Source organism: Leptosomus discolor, chromosome 20 (genome assembly GCF_034619465.1).
Source record: "Leptosomus discolor isolate bLepDis1 chromosome 20, bLepDis1.hap2, whole genome shotgun sequence".
Classification (NCBI taxonomy): Eukaryota; Metazoa; Chordata; class Aves; order Leptosomiformes; family Leptosomidae; genus Leptosomus; species Leptosomus discolor.
Genome location: NC_141410.1, coordinates 7997833 through 8018352, shown reverse-complemented (window position 1 = coordinate 8018352; position 20520 = coordinate 7997833). Strand labels below are relative to the sequence as shown.

At 57.2% G+C, this 20520-nt stretch overlaps 1 protein-coding gene across 1 annotated transcript in view; it reads right to left on the bottom strand.

Moving 5' to 3' along the window:
- Positions 1 to 6863: 6863 nt before the first annotated feature.
- The window catches only part of AGRN (agrin), a 122252-nt gene continuing 108595 nt past the window's right edge, over positions 6864 to 20520 (bottom strand). The window contains exons 26-40 of the mRNA XM_086476065.1: positions 19947 to 20162; positions 19456 to 19685; positions 18850 to 18984; positions 18588 to 18684; positions 17988 to 18152; positions 17461 to 17572; positions 16364 to 16375; positions 14881 to 14997; positions 14361 to 14550; positions 13516 to 13603; positions 12555 to 12578; positions 10556 to 10588; positions 8804 to 9028; positions 8066 to 8169; positions 6864 to 7021 (exon numbers count right to left, since the gene is read on the bottom strand). Of these exons, the coding sequence (XP_086332191.1) occupies positions 6864 to 7021; positions 8066 to 8169; positions 8804 to 9028; positions 10556 to 10588; positions 12555 to 12578; positions 13516 to 13603; positions 14361 to 14550; positions 14881 to 14997; positions 16364 to 16375; positions 17461 to 17572; positions 17988 to 18152; positions 18588 to 18684; positions 18850 to 18984; positions 19456 to 19685; positions 19947 to 20162 (1906 nt within the window). The remainder of the gene's footprint in view (positions 7022 to 8065; positions 8170 to 8803; positions 9029 to 10555; positions 10589 to 12554; positions 12579 to 13515; positions 13604 to 14360; positions 14551 to 14880; positions 14998 to 16363; positions 16376 to 17460; positions 17573 to 17987; positions 18153 to 18587; positions 18685 to 18849; positions 18985 to 19455; positions 19686 to 19946; positions 20163 to 20520) is intronic.

Genomic DNA, 20520 nt, shown 5'->3' with positions numbered 1-20520 from the left:
GCCACTGGATTGCTCACGGGGCAACAAGGACCACAGAGGCCAAATAGCAACTCTGATAACAATGACCCCTGTCCTCTCCTTCCTCATTTCGCCTGCCATTAGGGCTCCTTGTTACTGGGACCTTCTTTCATAGCACTGAGACTTCATTGTGAGAGACCAAACTGTGACTGCTGTGTGTCCCGGTCTCATATGGTGGTGGGGGGGAACAAGACCCTTTCTCAGGGCAATGCACATGGTCAGGGAGGGACTGCTGTTCTGTTTCTTGGTTAAAAACAGATCAAAAGGAAACCCCTGGAACAGATCTCCCGCCTTCTTGTTACGTTCTGGTTTCTAGACTATGCAACTGGGATGTAACTGGTGAAAACGGTCCCCTCCTGCGAGATCTCAGCTGTCCTGTCTCCTGAAAGCTTTGATCCCATGGAAATACCCAGCAGAGAAATCTCGACTCTGGCCTGGGAGCTCTCTGCAGCCAGAACCTCCCATTTTGTTGGTGTTGGGATGGTGCCAGTCCCTCAGGGGACCTGCTGCAACAGAAGCGCACCATGGGCGCAGGAGCGGTGCTAGCACGGTCTGTGTGACCCCGTCTGCTCTCTGCCCTGCTCGGTCTCAGCTGGTGGCTGGCTGGGAGAGGCTGTAATGGTGGCTGGGCTCTGCCCTCTTACCCTTCCCCCAGCAAGGACAGATTCTTCTGGCTGCCAGGCAGTTGCTGGAGGTGCCTCCTCCGCCATCTGCCCCAGGAGCAGCAGCCAGGCTCCTCTCTGCCCGGCACAGCTAGCCCAGAGAGCAGGAGAAAGGAGGTTTAGCCACCCTGCTCAGGAGCTCTGGAGTCCGGTATTCCTGCCCCAGCCCTGAGGCACTGCCTGCTGCAGGCAGAACTTTTAGCTCTAGTCTATAGGTTCTTCTGGGGATATCAACAGGGGTGGGAGAGCGGCTGGAAATGCCACAGGCGGATAGCCAGGACAATACTGGCAGCATGGCTGGGAGCGAAGCAAAGCGAGAACAATCCTGGGGAGGCACAATGTTTGTCTTGCAATTACAGAGCGTGTGCCTGGGCTGGAGAATCCCCAGGGGACCAGGGCAGAAAGTCCCCACTGCGAACAGGGTTGACGTGCCCCCCCCTCAAAATGTGGCCACTGCTGGAGGCGGGAAGCAGTCACACAGGAGACTCAGGACAAAGCTCATCAGGAGCCTTCGTGTCCAGGCTGATCTGTGGGTTAAGACACCAGGCTTTCTGCGGGGAGTTAAGTTCTGGGAATTTACGTTGCAGAAGATGGGAAGGTCTGGGAACAACGCTCCCAGGTGCCTGCAGTGAGGAGAGCTATAAAGATCCCATTGCAGCTGCATCAGTCACCCAGAGGAGCGCCCAGAGCTACTCAGAGTCACCTATCGCTTCCTCCTGAACCGTTCGTTGATACAAGCACAGATTCACACGCTTGCTCTTCCGTTTGCAGGCTGGAAAGGGATAGCTGGGTACCAGGACACGGCCACATCACATAGCCCTCCAACAGCTGGTACTGGGACTGCAGAGGAAGCGACTGGGATTCCAGCCCGATGGAAGGGAACTCCCCAAGGTGCTCTTGGGCCAGACACCGTGAACTAGTCCCATTCCCTCAGGTCCACGTGGGGCCAGGACGTGTTTTGCTAAGAAACGGCCAGGACCCTCATGTTACATCCACCTGAGAGACGGCCGCTCAGACAGCCCAGCACCTCTGCGTGTGCTCAGCTTCGGGAAGATGTTTTTTGCACTCCCAGCCACAGCAGCTCCATAAATCCCTAAATTCAGGGCACTTAAATAGCCCTGAACTGTAGGCACTGTGACAGGCTGCTTTGATGAGGAGCCAGAAAGACCATGTTCATGGGCCAAGCTGTTGACTTACAAACACTGCAGCCCCTTTTCTCTCTGAATAATCACATTTTCCCAGCCAGAGACACAAAGGTACATTACAGAGCAGGCTAAAACGGATCGTGACGCTGCTTTGGCAGGTCAGGAGAGCGCAGGGAGTGGAAACTACCAGCCTGAGGCACAGGCTGCAGCAGCAGCAGAGCAGGGAAAGCAATCCACAGCTCCTGCTCCCCACCGCACATGCTGCAAAATGAGGCCAAGCAGCCGTGGAGCTGAGGAGTCCAGATTTATTAACAGCCCCAGGGTTACAGGGGAAAAGGATGTGGGCCACGAATAGCACCCAGCAGGGATTTAGGTCTGCTCTGCCCTATCACAGAAGGACTAGCCCCCACCAGCCTGGCTAGCGGCAGCGCCCTCAGGAACAAGCAAGCTACTCAGCCTCGTGGCTAAGCACTCGGGAAGTGGGCAACTGTAGGCAGGCAATGATACACCAGCTCAAAACCCCACAGGACGGCCCCGTGAGGCCGCTCACACGATTGCCACAGCCACACCCCCACTGCCCTTCGCTTCCCCCAGGTTCCCCCCCCCACCATCAGCTTCCCCACCATCCTGCTGAAGCCTCAGCTCAGTGGTTTGAGAAGAACAGAGTTAAGCTTCTAGACCCAGACTGAAGCTCCTTGGCACGGAGAGGCTCACAACTGGTTGTCATGGTTGGCTGTTCCCAGAGGGTAGGGCGGCCAGAGGAAGCTGAAGATGGGCAAGACCATCCCACCCCAACTGCCTCCCTCCTTCTTGAAGATAGCGCCCGTTTGCTTTTGCTCCCGGCGAGCGCAGGCCGGGCAGTCAGGCTCTGATGCGCACGTGGCGCGTTCCCGAGAGCACGGAGCAGGCTGCTGTCAGAGCAAGGGCTGCCAGAAAGCGTGGCCAGGCCAGTTCCCCTGAGTCAACGCTTGCTGCCTGCCCAAGCGTGCCCCCCAGTGTGGCTCCCGTCCTTCTTTCCTTCCTCTTTCCCCTCACAATGGGGTTTTCTAGCCTGTAGCGAAAAAGCCTCGTCCAGCTGCCAGAGCTCAGCTTTTCCTTCTGGCCAAGACAACGACAGCTTTTTTTCTCCTACTGCTTTGCAGCAAGCTGGCAAAACGTACTGACTTCGCAAGTGCGTGCCTGTCGTGGCATAATAAGGTCATTGTCAAGACGATGACGCTGCACCAGGAGGCTGATCTTGAGCAAAACATGGCCCCAGTTGGGAGTTGTGCAACCCCCGTGGCCGTTCAAACACTGGCCTCGTTGTTCCCCATGGCGAGTCTTCGGCGTCTCATTGTCCACTGCGAAGCCGGTTCCTACGGAGCTGGTGGAGACACCAATCGAACGTGCATCGCTGCTGGGTGCCAACGTGATTCCGTTCGCTAAACGAGCTGCCTCCCAAATGGCAGGAAACCCACCTTCTTTTCTCACCTCACACCGCTTGGATGAACACAAGCTCTTGCTGGAACCCAGTGCTCCACCTCCCACCTTCTCTTCTTGCAGAAAGACGAAGCTGCAGAGATCTGAGAGGCAGGGCTCCAGCCAGGTGGAGAGGCCCCCGTAGGAAGACCCGTTTAGAGCAGGAACTTCGACGCTGCTACATCTCAAACCACATCCTGCTTGCGTGCTTACGACTGCCTTTCCATGGCTCCTCAGCTTACAGAGGGTAAAACCCAGGGGAAACTGCTGCCATCAGCGAGAAGCGGGTTACAGAGGCATCGCTTCAGCCTTGTTGACACGGCGCGGCGCCAACGGGATACAAAGCCTCCTTTGAAAACGCTACCTGGGAAGAGGCGACAAAAGCACGCACGGCCAAGAGGGAAGAGCTCGCGGATACCCGTGTAGGTGAAACCATTCAGAGCGCGATCAGACAGCCACAGCGAAGGGGAAGTAAAAGCACACAGGAGTCTTCCTCCTGCAAGCGCTGGGTGGATGGGATTGAGGTTGGCATTCACAAAGAGGCGACAGCCAGAAGCCACAGCAGGTACCTGCATGAGCCACTCCAGTTCAACGGGAAGTATGGAGATACTGGTTTGACTTCACACAGCATCTGCCCAGCAGGTGGATATACGCCACCGAGCAAGCGTGAGGCACGCAGTACAAAACAAGAATAAAAAAGCAACAGGCCCCTTAAAAACATATTTAATAGTTTTCAAACTTTATTTCATGGTGATTGACGAAAGACACAAGTTAGTAATGGTTATATCATGCTGCTCCTCTACTGTGCATTGCCCTTCAGAATTCATACAGCAGTTCACAATGGTCATTAATTTACCCTATAAATGAAGCCACATGGACATTTTTTTTTTAAAAAAAAAAGGCAAAAAAAAAAAAACCTCAGAAAAAAACCAAACCTCAATGTCATCTTTTTTTTTTTTTTTTTTTTGTACATACATGTTATAAATGCTATTAAAAATAAAGCCGAAGTTAAGTGCACAGCCCCTAGGGAGCACTGCTGAATCTGACCTTGGTTCAAGATGCTTGACAACGAGGACGCGAGGTCCTGTTTTAAGGCATTTCCAAGCCCCAGCAAAAGCAGACAGAGTTCTTGGTTTTGTTTAGCTGTTTGTTTGTTTGTTTTGCAGTGACCCTAGCTTCATTTCATTTCGAGAAAACGAGCAGCTTCCTCTGTGCACGCCCCTCTCCCTCTGGAGTCGGCACATCCAGCCCTCGGTCTCAGCCACGGCAGTTGCAGCGCCCGCGTTCTCAAAAGGCAGACTGAGGGTCTCGCACTCCCCTCCCATCCCACCCCACCCAGCAGTCCCAGTTAGCCCCTGTCTAGCTACACCTCGTGATCAAAATACAGCGGTCCATCCCTTTCACAACACAGTCACAGTACTCCCCACCAGGAACCACAATTTATATACAGTAGCCACTTAAAATGTGGTATTGCCACACACACAGCCACACACACACGCACACTCTCAGCGCAGTCTTCATCCCACGGAGGGCACAGCCCCCCGTGAAATATTTAACCACTGGATCTGAAGAGGAATGTCAACAGATTAGGCATAAGTTGGGGCGGGGAGGAGGGATGATCAGATTTAATTAAAAATAAAGAAGAAACCCAAGTGGTTTTACACTGTGTTCTTCCCCTTTGTTACCTCTGTGTTCAGAGCTCACCCTGAGAAAAGCGATGTGGCTTTTCACGGCTCAAAAATCCAGTGCCGAGAACCACCATTTTTCAAGGGCGCACTACTTCGTAAAGGTAGAAATTCAGGGTGAAACTGCAAAAGGGTGGCACCCTGGATCTTCATCAACACTTGATACCCGGCGGGATCCTTTGGATTCACTCTGTACGCTCCTGGTTTTACACAGAGCAACGCCAGCTGCTGTCTCAGGGTGGGAAAGGGACACGGTCGTGTCCCAGCGGTGGAAAGGGACAGAGATGCTACACAGCATCAGTAAATTCTTCCCACGGAGAAGGAACCTGAATGGAGCGGGTTATTTCTTTCACAGCTGCAATCCGTTTGCTCTCCTCCTGCTCACAGGAGATTCCGTGTTTGCATACAAACGTGTGCTGGTGACACACGCCCCCAAGCACAGACACACTCATTCAGAAACACGCATACTGGCTTTGTAACTGGCACCACAGTATTTGCTTTCAAGATTAGCACAGAGGAAGAAAATACTCAAAAAACCCCCTCCTCCCAAACACGGCTGCCTCGACGGCTGACTCCCGTTTCCATCGAGGCTATTGCTGCTGGGCTGGCAGTATCCAGAGGAGCTTTGATCACGGCGTGGAAGACCCTGCATTGCACTGGGCATTGCAAAAACTTGAAGTCAAAAGGTAAAACTCCACTTTCTCTTCATGGGAGAGGCTCTTAATACCAGCTCTACGTGAGAGATTCACACGCTGGCCAGCTGCAAGCATCCTCACGGTAGACAGAGGGCAAGTCATGCCCGGAGGCTGGAACACGGACATGGGTCATGGAAGGACACATCCAAGACTTATTTTAAGTGAAAAGGGACCCAGTCCCTGTGCCCTCGCAGCCCGTCTGACAGCGCTGGAAGAGGGAGAGCACTTCCAGCTCTTGGAGACGAGCTGCAAGTTCTCACTGGTGCACAGGAGGGCAACGCTTGGTACACAGAAGCTCTTGGGAAGAGCAGCCAGGGCAAGCAGGTGGTTAGGACATGTCTGGATAAACACAAAGCGTGGAAATGAGGTTTCACAGCTGCTTCTGCACGTGTCCAAGAGGAGGAGGGGGAGGAGAGCCAACAGAGAAATCAACGTGTCCCCCCACAGCACCTCTCAGTCCAGCAAACAGTCATAAGACAACCAAAGAGCAATGCTTTTCTGCCTGCTCGGAGCAGACCTTGGTCTCTCTTCCAGTGCATGGCATCCCTGATTTTAACAGAGCATAAAGGAGAAAAGCACTTGAGATTCTTACACACATAAATTATAGTGAGAGGAAGCGGGGGGAGGAGGGAGATAGGGTGAACAGAGGGCCAGGAGAAGGCTTGGCAGAGCCAGGCCCCAAAGCAGGGTGGGAATTCCCGCTTCTCTGATGGCCACTTCCCCGCTCAGCCAGCACTGCAAAGGGGATTTTGGGGCCAGGCCTGAGGTGGGAAGGCAGCGAATCCACGAAGGCCACACGTCTCGCCAACACCAGCATCCTTTCCCCCCGCGGGCGCGACCAACCACCCAAGAACACAAGCGAGGAGGGGGCGGGGGGGGGGTGGGGTGGGAAAAACACAACAACCCGAGAAGAAGCTTCAAGTATGAGTAAGATTTACAATGCAGGTGCAATGGGGAAGTTCTTCTGTCACTTCTTGGAGACTTGGTTCAAGGTTTGTTCGTTGTTGCTGCTGTTTGATTAGAGTCTGACTGACCTGGATAGACTGCAACCGAACAAATAACCCAAAAGAAAAAGGTGTTTCCTCCCCTCCCTTTCCCCCCTCCCCCCCAAAATATAAAAAGCAATAAGTTTACAAAAATAGAAAATAATTACAGCAATAGGCAGGAGGGAGGGAAGGAGAAGGAAGGGTCCCTGGGGGTCTATTTGGCTGAGCAGTGTAATATCGTGGGGTTGTTTAAAGCGTCCTCCACCAGATGCAGTTCTTGGCGGTCGACAATCACGTCCCTTATGCAGCCAATAAAGCCCGTGCTGTAGGCCTTGGGCAGCTTGTGAGCCACGCTCAGCTTCTCCAGTCCCCCTGCAAGAGACAGCGCAGAAGGTCGGGTGGGAGGATAAAGGGCACGCTGCTGCGCGGGCCAGCAGGTGAACATGTCGGTCTGTTGACTTCGGGGGCCTCTGCGCCCCCCCCTGCAATCCTGAACGCTAGGGCTGCTACGGCTCCTGCCTGAGGAGGAGCCCAGACCTTAACTTGGAGATGGAGAGCTGAGATCATGCAAGCTCCTCAAGAGATGAGCGAAGCCCAGGACCCGCAGTGTCCCCTATCGCTAGGCATCCTGCCTTCATCCCTTCAGGCTCAACGAGGACTTCGCTGTCCTCTCAGCTCAGATTAGTACTGGTTGTAGTTAAGCACAGTTATCCTACACTTGGGGGTGGATTTCTTGCCTATTTGAGCTGTTGCAGGACAAACCTAGCCCGTGTCTGTGCCGACAGATCTGCCACAGGCAGCGTGACATAGATGCAACGGGCCAAACTCTGTTTGCAGGATCAAAGTATTTATGTCAACACAAAATGGAAGTGACTCCGCTGCACTCAAGGGCACGTTCTGGCACGTCTGCTTACCCTGTTAGGCAAATAAAGCAACAGCTAAAATCTGGGTATTTACAGATTTCCAGACAGAAGCACCCTTTGCTCAATTCTGTACCTTGGGGAACCAGAGCTGCCCAAGCAAGTAGCATTTGGGAGGCTTGTGAACTAACGGAGGTTCCTGGACATGAGGGAACTGGGCAGGTAGGAGCGCTCCCCGTTTGAAGGAGGAGAGAGTGCTCCATGCCACGGGCGTGGACCCAGAGCTGCAGCCCAGCTAACGGCTCTCTTCAGGGGGACACGGTGGCACGGAGAGGACTGGCGTTTGGTAAAGCCAACCTTTCGTCCCTCGGCTGTCACCGGCATCCTGCCCTAGCAGGCAGGGAACAAACAGGGGACTTTTTTTAGGTCAAACTTGTCAAAGCCACCTGGGAGGCAAAGGTGTTGCACTGAAACAAGAGAGGGGGCATCAAGCTTCCAGCTCCGGGCCCCTCAGCAAGGGGCGCAGAGGAGGTTCACCCGTTCCACACCGACTTACCCAGCCACAGGGCCCCATCTGTATCTAGCTGTGTCGCACCGAGCGGAGAAGAGCCAGCAATGGGGGCTTCGTTGCCGACTTGAAGGGAACCTTCTCTCTGTACCCTGCTCCCGGGAGGGAGGGAAGAAGAAACAGAAGATGATTAGCAACTTTAGAGGGGAAAAAACCCCCAGAGCTGCCTCCTGCTTTGTGCTAAATCCAGTCGCTGGGCACCATCAGCCCTTCTCCACCCGGGGAGCAGAGCTCTCACTCAGACAGAGTGGTCCTCAGTGCAATGCCAAACAGTTGGCCACGAGTGCTGCCCCCCAGCATCCCCTGGGCATCCCGCAGCCCTGCCAGCGGCCCGAGCTTCCTCCAGACCCATCCGCAGAAATCCCCGGCATGCCAGCCGCGTGATCCGCTCACCACTCCCACCACCAATAAAAATAAAAGGGGACGGCTCGGGCTCAACACGAACAGAATGTCAAACCCTCGGCCAGCTAAAATAAAAGGCACGAACCTTCCGTACCTCCTTGCGCCTGCCCCTTTGACATTTCCAGGCGTGCCGTGACACGCACCCCCTCCAACGCGGCGCTGCCCACATGCCTCTCCTCTATTATTATCCAAGAAAACGAGTGATCCGTGGGGATCACAAGGCAGGGAGCCACGGCCATGACTCAGGCTCCCTAGTTCACAGCTTGCCCATCCCCGAGCATTCCGCCACGGTCCTGCTCTCCCCCTCCCGCTAGCCTTTCACACCTGTATGCTTTGATATGGATCCACCGGTTGGTGTTGACTGGGACGGTGGATCGTAGGACAACTGGCTTGGAGCCGAGGTCGTAGGTCATTTGTACGAAGCCATCCACTATGGCGAGGGCAATGTAGTCCGATCGCTCCAGCCCCTTCCCGCTCCACAGGATCAGCCCCTGAGTGGCTTCTGTTTTGATGCTTAGTTCAAAGTGGTTGGATTGCAAGGCCTTCTCGCTGCACGGGGAGACGGGAGCAGGGGAGAAGACAGGGCAGAGTTAAAAACACGGCGGCAAAAGCAACAGGCAGCCAGTCAGCTCCTCGGAGCAGCCTTCTCTAGATCCCAGCCAGCTAGCTCACCCGCTGAGGAGAACCTTCAACTGACTCTTGGCATCAGGCTACGCATGGGGGGCTCAGTCCCTACCTGCTGCGCTTGAGGGGTCACAGCCTCTGCAATATCCCAGGCCTGCTCAGGCGGCCTGGTGCATGGGGGTAGCAGATGGAAAGCTCTGAACTGGGCCACAGGATCAAAGAAATGGCCCTCTGGAGGTCTCTAACCCAGCTCCCACTCGGAGCAGGACCATTGCCAGCACTATGGCTCTGCCCAGCTGAGCTTGGGAACACCAAGAGTGGAGCTCTGACCTGGATCTCCCTGCTGACCTGAGCGAGGGCTGCACAGGTCTCCTGGGGATGAAGTGTTTTCCCCAACATCCAGCTTGAACGTCCAAAGACGCACTCTGGGGCTACTGCCTCTGGCTTTTGCCCCCTCCATGGAGCACGAGGTTCAGAGACATCAAGCCCTGCAAGCTGTGACACACAAGTCTTGGTTCTGCCTCCTCGTACGCAGGCGCTGAAGGAAGAGGTCCGTTACACGGGCTGGCCCCAATCTGCTCAGCAGAAGGGTTTTGCCCAGAGCTGCCTTTGATTTGGGAGAGGTCAGGACAAAGAGGGCTCTGTTGGCCAGATCAGGAGGGCTGTGGGCAGCAGCTGAGCTGGGGTCAACACCATTTCACCATCCTGCTGGCAGGTGTACGAGGTAAAAGCAGAGCTGGGGCGCCTGGGGAGCACCACTCCCTGTGCCATCACCACACAGCGATCAGCCTTGGAGCCATTTGCTCTGCCACTGCCTCTGCTTGACCAAAGCCCAACAGGAACCCAAGGCTGGGGATGGTGAGACGATGAGCATCCTGCAGTTTGAAGGGTTGGAGACTGTCCACAGAGGCGGAAAAGCTTGCTTTCTCCTAGACGCGGTGTCTTTTCCCGAGGGAGGAATGAAGGAAAGACAAGATTTCCCCCAGGTTGGCATCCCCATCTTTGCTCGGTCCCTTTCGGAACAGGCAAAAGCGTCTTGGCAACAGGCGACACCACATGGAGTCGCCATCCACTCTCCTGGGATGCTCCAAGACACGCTGCTGACACACGTGCACACATCAACCAGGCAACACGGGCAACACAGACAGCTTTTTATTCCCAAGGGACACCGTGTCCAAAGGGCTGGACGAGGGCAAGGTAACTCGGCCTCTCCCCTCGCCCGCGGCTATCGGCTGTCTAGGTCCCCCAGGAGTGAGGGCTAGAGCTGGAGCCGCACAGGAGCTGCTGCTCCTACGCTGGAAGGACAGGGCTTCCTTCGTGTTTAGAGCTGTATCCCTTACAAATAAAAAGCCAAGGGCATGGACACACAGAACACGCACAGAGACAGAGACATGCTGAGGCAGCAAGAGCAGAGCACGAGACACAAGAGCTGAAAGCCTGGCACAGACTCACCTGGGCTCCGCAGGATAGTCCAGCGCTTCAGGACTGAGGCGCAGGAAGAAAGGGGAGCGTGCGATAAGCGCGGGGCAGCGGAGGAGACCCTTCCTTCCCACCCCGCTCGCAGACAGGGACAGCCCCGCTCAGCAGCGACAGCTCTTCACCCTACGCAATGCCCGAGCCGAGAAAACTGCCCCAGCACGAGCAGGGAGCCTCAACCACCGTCCTTGGGGCTGAGTCTCCTCAAGCCAGTGAGGCAAGTTGTTGCTTAGCCAGGGTGAGCACAGTAACGCCAATGAGTGAAGACAGCCCTGTCCCAGCAGCGCAGGGACTCTGCAACGCTCTCCCAGGTCAAGTGTTCCTGCTCGTGACCCACGCTGCCCCGCTGGGATGTGTATGTCCAGCAAAGGGCCACCCGCGCTGGGACAGAGGGCAGCGCTGCTGGGGGAAAGGAGGTTTTGGTACGCGGCCCTGCCAGAGCACCTTTTCCTGGGCAGACCTGCGGGCAGGTCTCAGGCTGGTTCTTTGGGGCGCTGCAGAAGGGGCTCCCATCTAGGCAGGTCGCTGAAGCGACGCGTAAGGCTTCTGAGTCAGCCTTGGGGCACTTGGGCAGCGGGGCGTGCAGGAGAAGGGGAAACCCAGGGCTCCAGCTGTCCTGCTGGCACTGCTTGCCAGCGTTAGGGGCTACAGGCCCGGCATTACAACCAGCTCTAACTAGAGGTATATATAAAAATATACATTCAAACCTCCCCCTCGAAAAATGTACGGGCATGTCATGGCCAGCAGAGCCCAGAGAAGCAATTGTTAGTCCTGCCCAATGCACACCCCAGCGTCTGCGCGAAGGCAGAAGAAACTACTTTTTATGGGCAGCCCAATGGCTCCTTCAGCCCTGGCAGGGCTAGCGAGCGCTGCTGCCAAATCCCAGCAGAGGGATCTGGGGAGAAGTGCTAAGCTCCCTTGCAGGATGGGGCATGCACAGCCAAAATAGGCTGGCTCAGGCGCGGAGGCGGCTGGGAACGGTGACCTTCCCTTTGCAGAGCACTGGGAGAGGCAGGGGACGAAGGTGGCAGCTTTCTGCTCCTCCGCAGGGATGCGGCTCGTGTCCGCGCAGAGGGACAGCTGGACACTCTGCCACGTGGCAGACTTGTCGTGCAGGCAACTACATGCCTCTCATTGCTGTAGGACACTCTCTAGCTTAGGAGGATGCTTGGCTCTTAGAAAGCCCTTTCCAAAACACCGGAGCAACCCCCAAACTGTTGGGAACGTGCAGCTGACGGGCTCTGCGGCTCCCCATGCACGCATGCACGCAACTCAGCTTCCCGAGCCTCTGTCTGACCCCAGCTTGCAGAAAATGAGGTGAGATGGGGATGTGACAGGCAGGGATTACTCAAACTCTCCCCCACATAGCGGGGAACACAGCTGCACGAAGCAGCGCTTCTCTTCCACTCCTGCCACTCACGAAGACGGACAGAAGCAAAGCAACAGCCCGCTCCAGGGAAGAAGCCCTGCTCCCCACCTGCCTACCCAGGCCCTTCTTCTGCCCTTCTGGCTGCACTGCACGTTGTGAGGGACTGCCCAGGCCACGCACCCCTGGACTGGGGAACATTCTCCTAGAACCCAGCCTCGCCTCCTTGCTACGGCTCATGCTGGAAAAACCAGGGCAGGATTAGCACTCCTCACTTCCATCTCCAACACTTTTGCTGCTGATGGAAGAGGTTAAGTCACAGGAACTTTCCTCCTCTATGCTCATCTGCTTAAACTAAGGCTAAGTTGCTGGGACAAGGTCTGACTACAGCAGAGGCAGGCAGAGCAGCTCCTGCTGCGTCTTGGCCCCTGCCAGAGCTGCAGGCAGTACCTGTGTGCTCCTCGCCCTGAAATGGGAACGCCTGCCCATGGCAGACCCCTGGGAGAGCGCCCGTATTCCTCCTCCCACACCTGCCCTGAGCTCCCCCGGTCCCGGTGGCAATGGGAGATGTGGTGGAGGGCAGATGGCTGCAGGGAGGACTGTACTTACGCGGGGATCTCATTGGTCAGGTGGCTTGAAAACAAAGAAACAAGGACGTTGAGAAGAGATGGACAGACAGAGACCGACAAACAACAGCTCAACACAAGACACCCTCCCCGGGCAGGGTGTTAGGGCAGCGGGGAGTCTGAGGGTGCAAGAGGCAGATGGACGGAACCTCCCAGTGCCGTAGAACTGGGAATTAACCACCGGGGCTGTAGGAGCGCAGTGCTGAGGAAGGGCATCGAGCCGGACTGCAGCAGACCAAGAGTCTCCTGTAGGAGAAACACCCAGCCCAGAGGCTGAAGAGGACCCCAGTCAGCAGCTGCGCAGCAGGCTCTGCTTATCTTGAGAGAGAAACCCCAGGGACCAGTACAGCCACAGAGACCACAAGGTCCCAACACGTACCCCTAGCCCATGGGGTCAGGGTCGAGCAGACGCTGGAGAAGGCTAGCCAGACCCCGCAGCAGCGACAGCCCGTCCCTGCTGGCAGAACCGACTCTTGCTGCACAAACAGCCAGGCAGACAAAGGAGCTGGCAGGCAGGCGTGAATTAAACCACAGGCAGAGCTAGCTCTCCCCTCAGCACAGCCCACAACCCGTTCCTGAGCACGGGGGCAAAAGAAAGGCACCAACCAGGAGCAAGGCACAGGCCACATTAACCATCTTCACGGGGTGCACTCCGTCAGCTTCATCCCACTCCCAAACGAGACTGTGCTAACCCAGAAGGTGGCCCACACGCTGCAGAACCACAGCATCCAGACCTGAAGCTGGCCAGGCACTGCTGCTGTGGGGAAAGCCCTCTGCCCACAAGGCAGCTTTAGAGATGAGGGCTGGAAGCGACTGCTCACGGCCCCAGTTTGGCTTGTCCCTCTTGGAGCACTGCGCTTGGACTTCTTCGACCCTAGCTCTTCCTCCTCCTAACAGCCCTAACTCCTTGTTCTGACCTTGGTTCAGCTCAGCAGCCAAGTTACCTCTTTGTCACGGCATTGTGGTACTCCATATATGTCCTACCATCAAAAGCAATGGCCTCTGCATCTCCAGCAGCCTTCTCAATGATCACTGGAGGTGGGAAAAAGAAGAGCTGTCAGGCAACGTAGCACGGCCCCTCCGTCCTTGGAGACGAGGAAAATCCCCCTTTACACTGAGCATTCCTAACAGGACGAAGGCATGCACAAACCTGCCATCCCCTGGGGCACGTCAGCACTGTGGCAGTCTAAGCAACTCCCTGGAAAGGTTTGCTACGGCTTCAGAGCCCGTGAGTTTGGACCATCTCCCTGTTTTGCAGCCAACTATCATGAAATCTGCAGCCTTGTTGGCTTCCTGCGGAGGAACCTGGGTTTGGTGATGGCCCAAGCGCTAAACTCGGGGAGGCAGTATGAAAGAAACCCTGATCTGGAGACAACTAGGCATTGCTCAGGCCCCCCCAGGGGAATCTGCCCCAGCACCAAACCACGTTTCCCTGCCCCAGGCTGCCTGAAGTGAGCAACAACAGGATCAGAGGGCGCTGACAGGAGGCGGCGACAGGGCTGGGCGACCTACCCGCGGGCAACAGCATTTGCCCCGCCGCACGCAGCGCAACGCCTGCATTTCTGAGAAACGGCACAGCCCCGACTTCAAAACAGCTCCAAACCCCTGCCAGCCTGCAAGTGCCACCGCTTGTTTCCCCGGGATCCCTCCCAGCAGCCAGAACAAGGACAAGACCTTGGCGTAAGCGGCGCACTGTCCTGCTGCCACCGGCTAATCATCGAGGCAGCTTCATTGCCGCGGCTGGCTAGTGGGTGAGGGTCCACGTCCAGCCCTACCCTGGCAGTCTCACCTTTCTCACAGTGAGCCCCGGAGAAGCCCCTCTGGCAGGCACACTCGTAGCTCTCTAGCCGGGGGCTGCAAGTGCCTCCGTTCTGGCAAGGATTGGGTTTCTGGGTACAGGGGTGGCCTCGGAAGGGGGAGATCTCAATGGCGCTGCGGATGTTCTGCTCCTTCAGCACAGGCACCCCCTTGACGGAGATCTAGCAGATACAAGCAGCGGGAAGCACAAGAGTCAGCCTTCACTGCCCCACTTCTCCGTGGGGCTGGTGGGGGCACACAGACCAGTATCCTGGTGGGGAAGGAGGAGCTGGGAATCCAGTCCCAAGCCCCACGTGTTCCTGTGACGCACGCCCACCTCCCCTTCTGCCACCCACCATTGCCACTTTTCAACTGGGTGTGCCCCCCGCCATGCACACGGACCCACACGCTGGGGCAACCCGCTCCCAGGCTCGGCCTTGCCCTCCTCCAGCGATGCCAGCACAGACGGCACATCTCCCAGTCAGGCACCCGGCTGCCCGATAAGGCCTTACCCTTTGCACAGCTCCATCGAAGCTGGTGGAGATGGCAGCTGCTCGAGCTAGCTTGCTGAAATCAGGGGCTCCCCCCACATAAAACGGCTCCTTCAAGTTCAGGAAGGTGTGAGGCACCTGGGGAGGAGAGGGGAGAAGGTGAGATGGTGAAGAAGTCAGGCTAGCCCTAAGCTGGACGCCGGGCACTTGGCCCAGCTCTGTGGAGACTAGAGGAGGCTGCAAGCAGGGCAGTGCTGCAGGCGGAGCAGGCACCCGTGCGCAACCAGAAGCCAGGCTGGTGGGAAAAAAAAAGCAACACCCGCCTGTTCCCTGGGCTCTCCCACTCCCTGCCCTCCTCCCTTCGAGGCACGGGCCGTGTCCTGGGGCAAGGCTGGTGCGGGGCACCGCTGGCCACTTTCCCCCCGGAGGCTGGAGCAGGAGAGCCCCTCGGAAAGCATGCCAGGACCCAGCACAAGCGAGCAGGACAGCCCTGCCCTAGAGCAGGCAGGCAGGAGGTGGGCTGGGCAGGGAAAGGTGGGCTGAGCCCAGCATCCCACTTGGGTCCCCACCTTCTTCTCCATTCCCTGTCCTGCTCCTGCCCCAGCCTGGCCACCCCGAACACCCTGCAGCCCTCTGCCTCCCTGCCTTGCCACCGGGGACCCGCAGCCGGCCACCGGCCATGGCGTTGCCCGGGTGAGCCCCCGCTGAGCACAGGGAGCAGATGAGCTCCATGTTTCTGGCAGCAAACCAGGCTGTGTCAAGGGCGCTGGGAGAAAGGGGCCTCCAGCGAACCTCCTCGTGCCAAGCTGCCAGCAGGCACTCAAGGAAAAGATTTCCTGTGGATTTAATTTTGGGGAGATGCTGTTCTAACGCTCTCAGGCGTGGAGGTCTCCCATTTTGTGTGGCCCCCAAAACCAAGTAAACAACTAGAGCTTCAGTCTCGCCAGGGCTAACGTTTAAACCCAAACGCATACCAGAAGGGTTCAGCTTGGGTTTATCCGGCTGCTACAGGTCCCCTACAGCAAATGGCTAGAGGAGGTTCTGCTGCACCCCATGTGGCTGTGTTTTTGGAGGAGAAAGACCCCCTCCTTGCCGTCACCCTGCAGCCCCAGCTGCACAGCACGGAAAGTCTCCGGTAAGTCTTTAGCCACATGGTTCACCGGGCACACAACGGGAGCGATGTCCCTTCCTGAGCCCCTGGGACAGACCCAGAGGCACAGCAGTGAGGCAAAGATGCAGTTATATGAATCACTAGCTAATGCTTTGTGGAGTTAACACAAGAAACATGACCGGATTAATTGAAATGCTGCCGAAACAAGATGTAACAACTGGCTGGAAATTAATGATGGGAAGAGGAAACAAGTGTCTCTAATCTATAGAGATCCTAAAGCTGCTTGGTCAGATGGGGAGCGGGTGGAACACTGAGATCTGAATGGAAAACAAAAAAGAACAACGTGCCAATGGCAGATGAGATGGAGGTGCAGTGGGTCATACTTATCTTTACCTTACGGGATTTCTGGGATCCAGACAGCAGGGGAGGGAAAAATACAAATGAAAATCAAAGGCAGAGAGAGAAAGAGAGAGAGAAAAGGGAGATCAGTGGGTAACATCACAACATGCAAGGCTGCAAGATCACCGCTGCAACCAGTGCCTGGGGTAGCCAGGGAAGGGGAGCTGCAGAAGGCAAGAGGAGGGGCCGCTGCCACCCACGGGTAACCTTCGCTGGGAGGGAAGCCTGAAAGGACGAGAGCGAGGGGAGGAAGAAATCCCTTCTTTTGCAGGAATGCTGTGCAATCTTGATGCTGCACTTCTAGGTGGATCTTAAGGATCGGTTCAGCAGCAATTGGGGCTTTTCCTGCATGATCAGCTTCCCTGCTGGAAAGGTGGATGAAAGGAAGGCCAGTGGCCCTGCCATGAAACCCCAGGGAACTGCGGTTTGTGCAGAGACAGAAGTGCAGAGGGGACAGGGCACAGGGAGAAGTCAGAGAGGTCAACTGCCAGCTGGGAAACAGAGGAGAGAAGGCGCTAATGGATTCAGCAGCAAGAGTGCAACGGGGCTTTTGCTGCCCCGTGGCTTCCCCCCGGCTGAGCTCTGCGCTGCTGGCACCGCGGAGGGCTCTCGGGAGCATCGAGGGCACGGGCTGAAACCCACAGGGGCTCAACACAGCGGCAGCACGGGCTGCAAGGGTGCAGGGACAGTCGAGGACCTGCAAAAAAGGGGAGGATGTGGGGATGTGTGTGTGTGCGCGTGCATGTGTGTGAGGGGGGGCTCAGTCAAACACACCCCTCAAAGCAAGGTCCCAAGAAGCGGGGTAGGCGTGTCGCTGGCAGCTCTGTGTGTGCTGGGGGACGAGGAGGGAGGAAGAACTGGAAGAGGGGTGCAGTGGCTGTCCTACAGCACCAGGGCCAGGCCACAGAGCAGCTAAGGCAAGCTCAGCCCCGCAGCATCCTTTTCTCCCCAGGTCTTGCCCACTCCTCCTCCACCTTTACATGCACCACAGGGATGGAAAGGCCACAAGCCTGGGAACTTCTCAGCTCGTTTCACACATGAGAGGAGCTGGACTGGAAGTCCAGAGAGCTCTCCCTGGCCCATCAACTTACCGGTGACTCTCCCATCACCCTCTCGCCGTTGTTGATCCTCATTACCCCTTTGCGCCCATTCCTCTCCAACAAGACACTTATCCAGGTGTTGAGGGGAACTGGCTCTTTGCTCCTGGTGGTGAGAAGGGTGGAGAAGACACACGGGTGAGAGCTCTGCCATCACCACCTGCAAACACAGCGTTGCAAAACCTCCCCTGACCAGCCTGGGCTGCCCAGGCCACCACAGCTTGACCAGCTTGGGCCACCCCAGCTCGTGGCCGCACAGCCAGCCCGGCATTAGCCCGGGGAAGAGGCACAAGCTGGGGACAGGCCCAGCTCTGCCCTGTCCCACAGAGGGACAGCCAGCCAAGAGCCGTTACTGCAAACAGCCGAGGCCAGTATGAAGCCCTCTCCTCCCTGCTTCCTTAGTTTTCTGGGGAGGGGGAGCTCAAAGCCAGTGCTGGATGCCAAAAGCCACCACTGTCCCTCATGCCTCTGTTGTCACCACCACCCTGACAAGCAGCTCCCCAGCCCACAGCCCACCCTACCTGAGCACAGCCGCCCCTTTGCCCAGGTCGTATCTGTACTCCAGGTAGCCATCGTGTAAGGCCAGGGAGACAAAGTCCCCTTTGCCATCCGTCTTCTGGCCGTTGTAGAAGATCATGCCGCTGGGGTTCTTGGCCAGGAACACAACTTCCATGGACATTTTGTCCCTGAGGAGAGAAGGATTATGGATACCCTCCAATCCAGCTGCCCACGCGCTCTCTTCCTCCAGCCCCACGTGCCAAGCCCCCAAGGTCTCTGCCTGCCTGGGACTACAGGTAAGGCAGAGAGATGCCACCCCTGTAAGGCACTCTTGCCAGCTAAGAGATACATCTGCCACGTTCAGGATGCTGCTCCGTGGTGCTTTTTTACCCAGCCTGTTGCAACACCAAGCACCAGCACCCAGGGCACGGTACTGGCTCAGTCTGGCTGCAGGGATTCTGGAGATGCCAGTTCCACCCGACAAAACCTCCAGCAAGCAAAAGGGAAGACCTCTAGGGAGAGCCAGCACGTGACAGGCGAGGCTCAGAGCATGAGCTCCCTCCCCCAGCTCAGCCGCGCAAGCGACGCGCTCGCCTGCCCCTCTCCCGTTCCCTGGCACTTACTGGAGGTCAGGAACGAAGGTCTGCAGCCCGTTCAGCTCGAGGTAGGAGAAGCCATTGAACTCCGGGAGGAAGGGCATGGTGTGGTCCTGCTCTGTCACTGGGCACAAACGAGGGAATGGTGAGGAAGAGCAGGCAGAGCAGCTTCAGCCAGCGCCCCAGAGCCACAGCAGGCAAGGCCTCCTGGCCACCCAGGCTGGGGAAATCACCACGTTCAGTTCCACCCCCTTCCCCAGACCCGCTCCTCTGCCAGCTCCCGTCCCACCTAGCTCGCAGAAGTCTCCTTCCCGGCCCATGGGACAGGCGCACAAGGCACCTCCCTCTGGCAGCACCAGGCAGGTGGCAGAGACGTGGCAGGGCGTAGGGTCGCAGGGATTCCTCTCGTCGGCACACGTTGGGCCTGCAGCGGAAAAGGCAGGCGGTCACGGAAGCATCTCAAACCAAGAGTCATGAAGCGCAATCTGGCCAGAGACAAGCGCCTCTGATGCCTCCTGATGCCCTGACAGCCTTTTTTTCCTGTCCAAGGTTGGGTTCCCACGACCCAAGAAGCCCCCCGCAGTGGACCCCGCGAATGGCAGATGATACCTTTGCCAGACTATGCCCCTGAAATGCAAGTGGAAACTTTTTTTGTGCATGAGAACAAACAGATCTTGGTCCTTGTCTTATGTGCATGTGAATAGGTCTAAATTCTAAATTTCTCAACTTCACTGGATGCGTCTTCACCCTACACTTCTCCCTCTAACCTCCTGCTGACACTTCCCCTCCCCAGCGTAGCTCATAACACGAGCCCCAGACGCTCTGGGAGCCCTCAGAGCCAGCCAGCAGGCCCAGGAGCCCCAGCATCGCTCTGTCTGCAGCCCCCTCCCCGTACCCGTGTAGGTGTGGAGACACTCGCAGTGGAACATCTCTGCCTCCTTGACGCGGCAGATGCCACCGTGGTGACAGGGGTTGGGGTGACAGGGGTCGTTGCCGCACTCGCCCACCCCGCTGCCATACAGCACGTCGCTGCCTTTCTCCCGCAGGTCGTACATCTGGTTGTTCACGTCCAGGAGGCGGATGCAGCCCTTCAGGCCGGCGGTAGCTGCGGTGCGATCCGCCACCCTGAGGGGGACAGAGGAGAAAGCGGGTGGGGGGGGGGGGTTTGTCCCCCGAGGACAAAAACGCAGAGGTCCTCCAAGCGTCTGGGTCAGGCTGCGCTCCCCAGCGGGGCAGTTAAGAGCTCCCCACCCCAGGCCCAGTGAAGCCCCGCTCCACCACGACCCTCCAGCCACCGCCTGGAGCCTGCTCGCACAGGGCTGCGGCCACCACAGACGCAGCAGAGGCTGTGACACCCGGGGCAGCGGTCCAGCGCCTGTCACTCACGCAGCCATTTGATCCTCCGGCGCTCCCCCGATGAACAGGTCTGTGTCGAGGTTGAGCCCGTCGGTGCCCGTGGGGCTCTCCCCGCCGACGTGGGGCTCCCCGTCGACAGACAGCATGCCGCTGCGGCGGTTGCGGTTCACCACTAACTGGTGCCACTTGCCAGGCTCGACACGGACCTTGCTGGTGATGATGCCCGTGCCAGAGCCTGTGTTAAACCTAGAGCAGAAGAGGGGGGGGAGGTCTGTGTCTGTGCCACCCTGCAGAAAAAGTGACGTCTGTGCCCTGGCACGGGGGCTGCTGCAGCCCAGGGAGAAGTTGGGAGCACTTGGGAGCGCCCCCTCCCTCTCCCCCTCTGGACCAGGCGGCGCTTGGAGCACACAGATGTCCCCCGCTGAGCATCGGGACTGCCTGCCTGAGAACTCATGTGGATTTTGTGGTCCTTTGAGATCTGCCCTCCACCTCGCCTTATTCCAAATCTGCGCTTTTGGAGCTGGAAAAATCATTTCAGCTCATATTTCTAGGGACTTTCCCTCTTCTTTTTTTCCTCCCTGCATTTCTTTCTCCAGTACAAAAA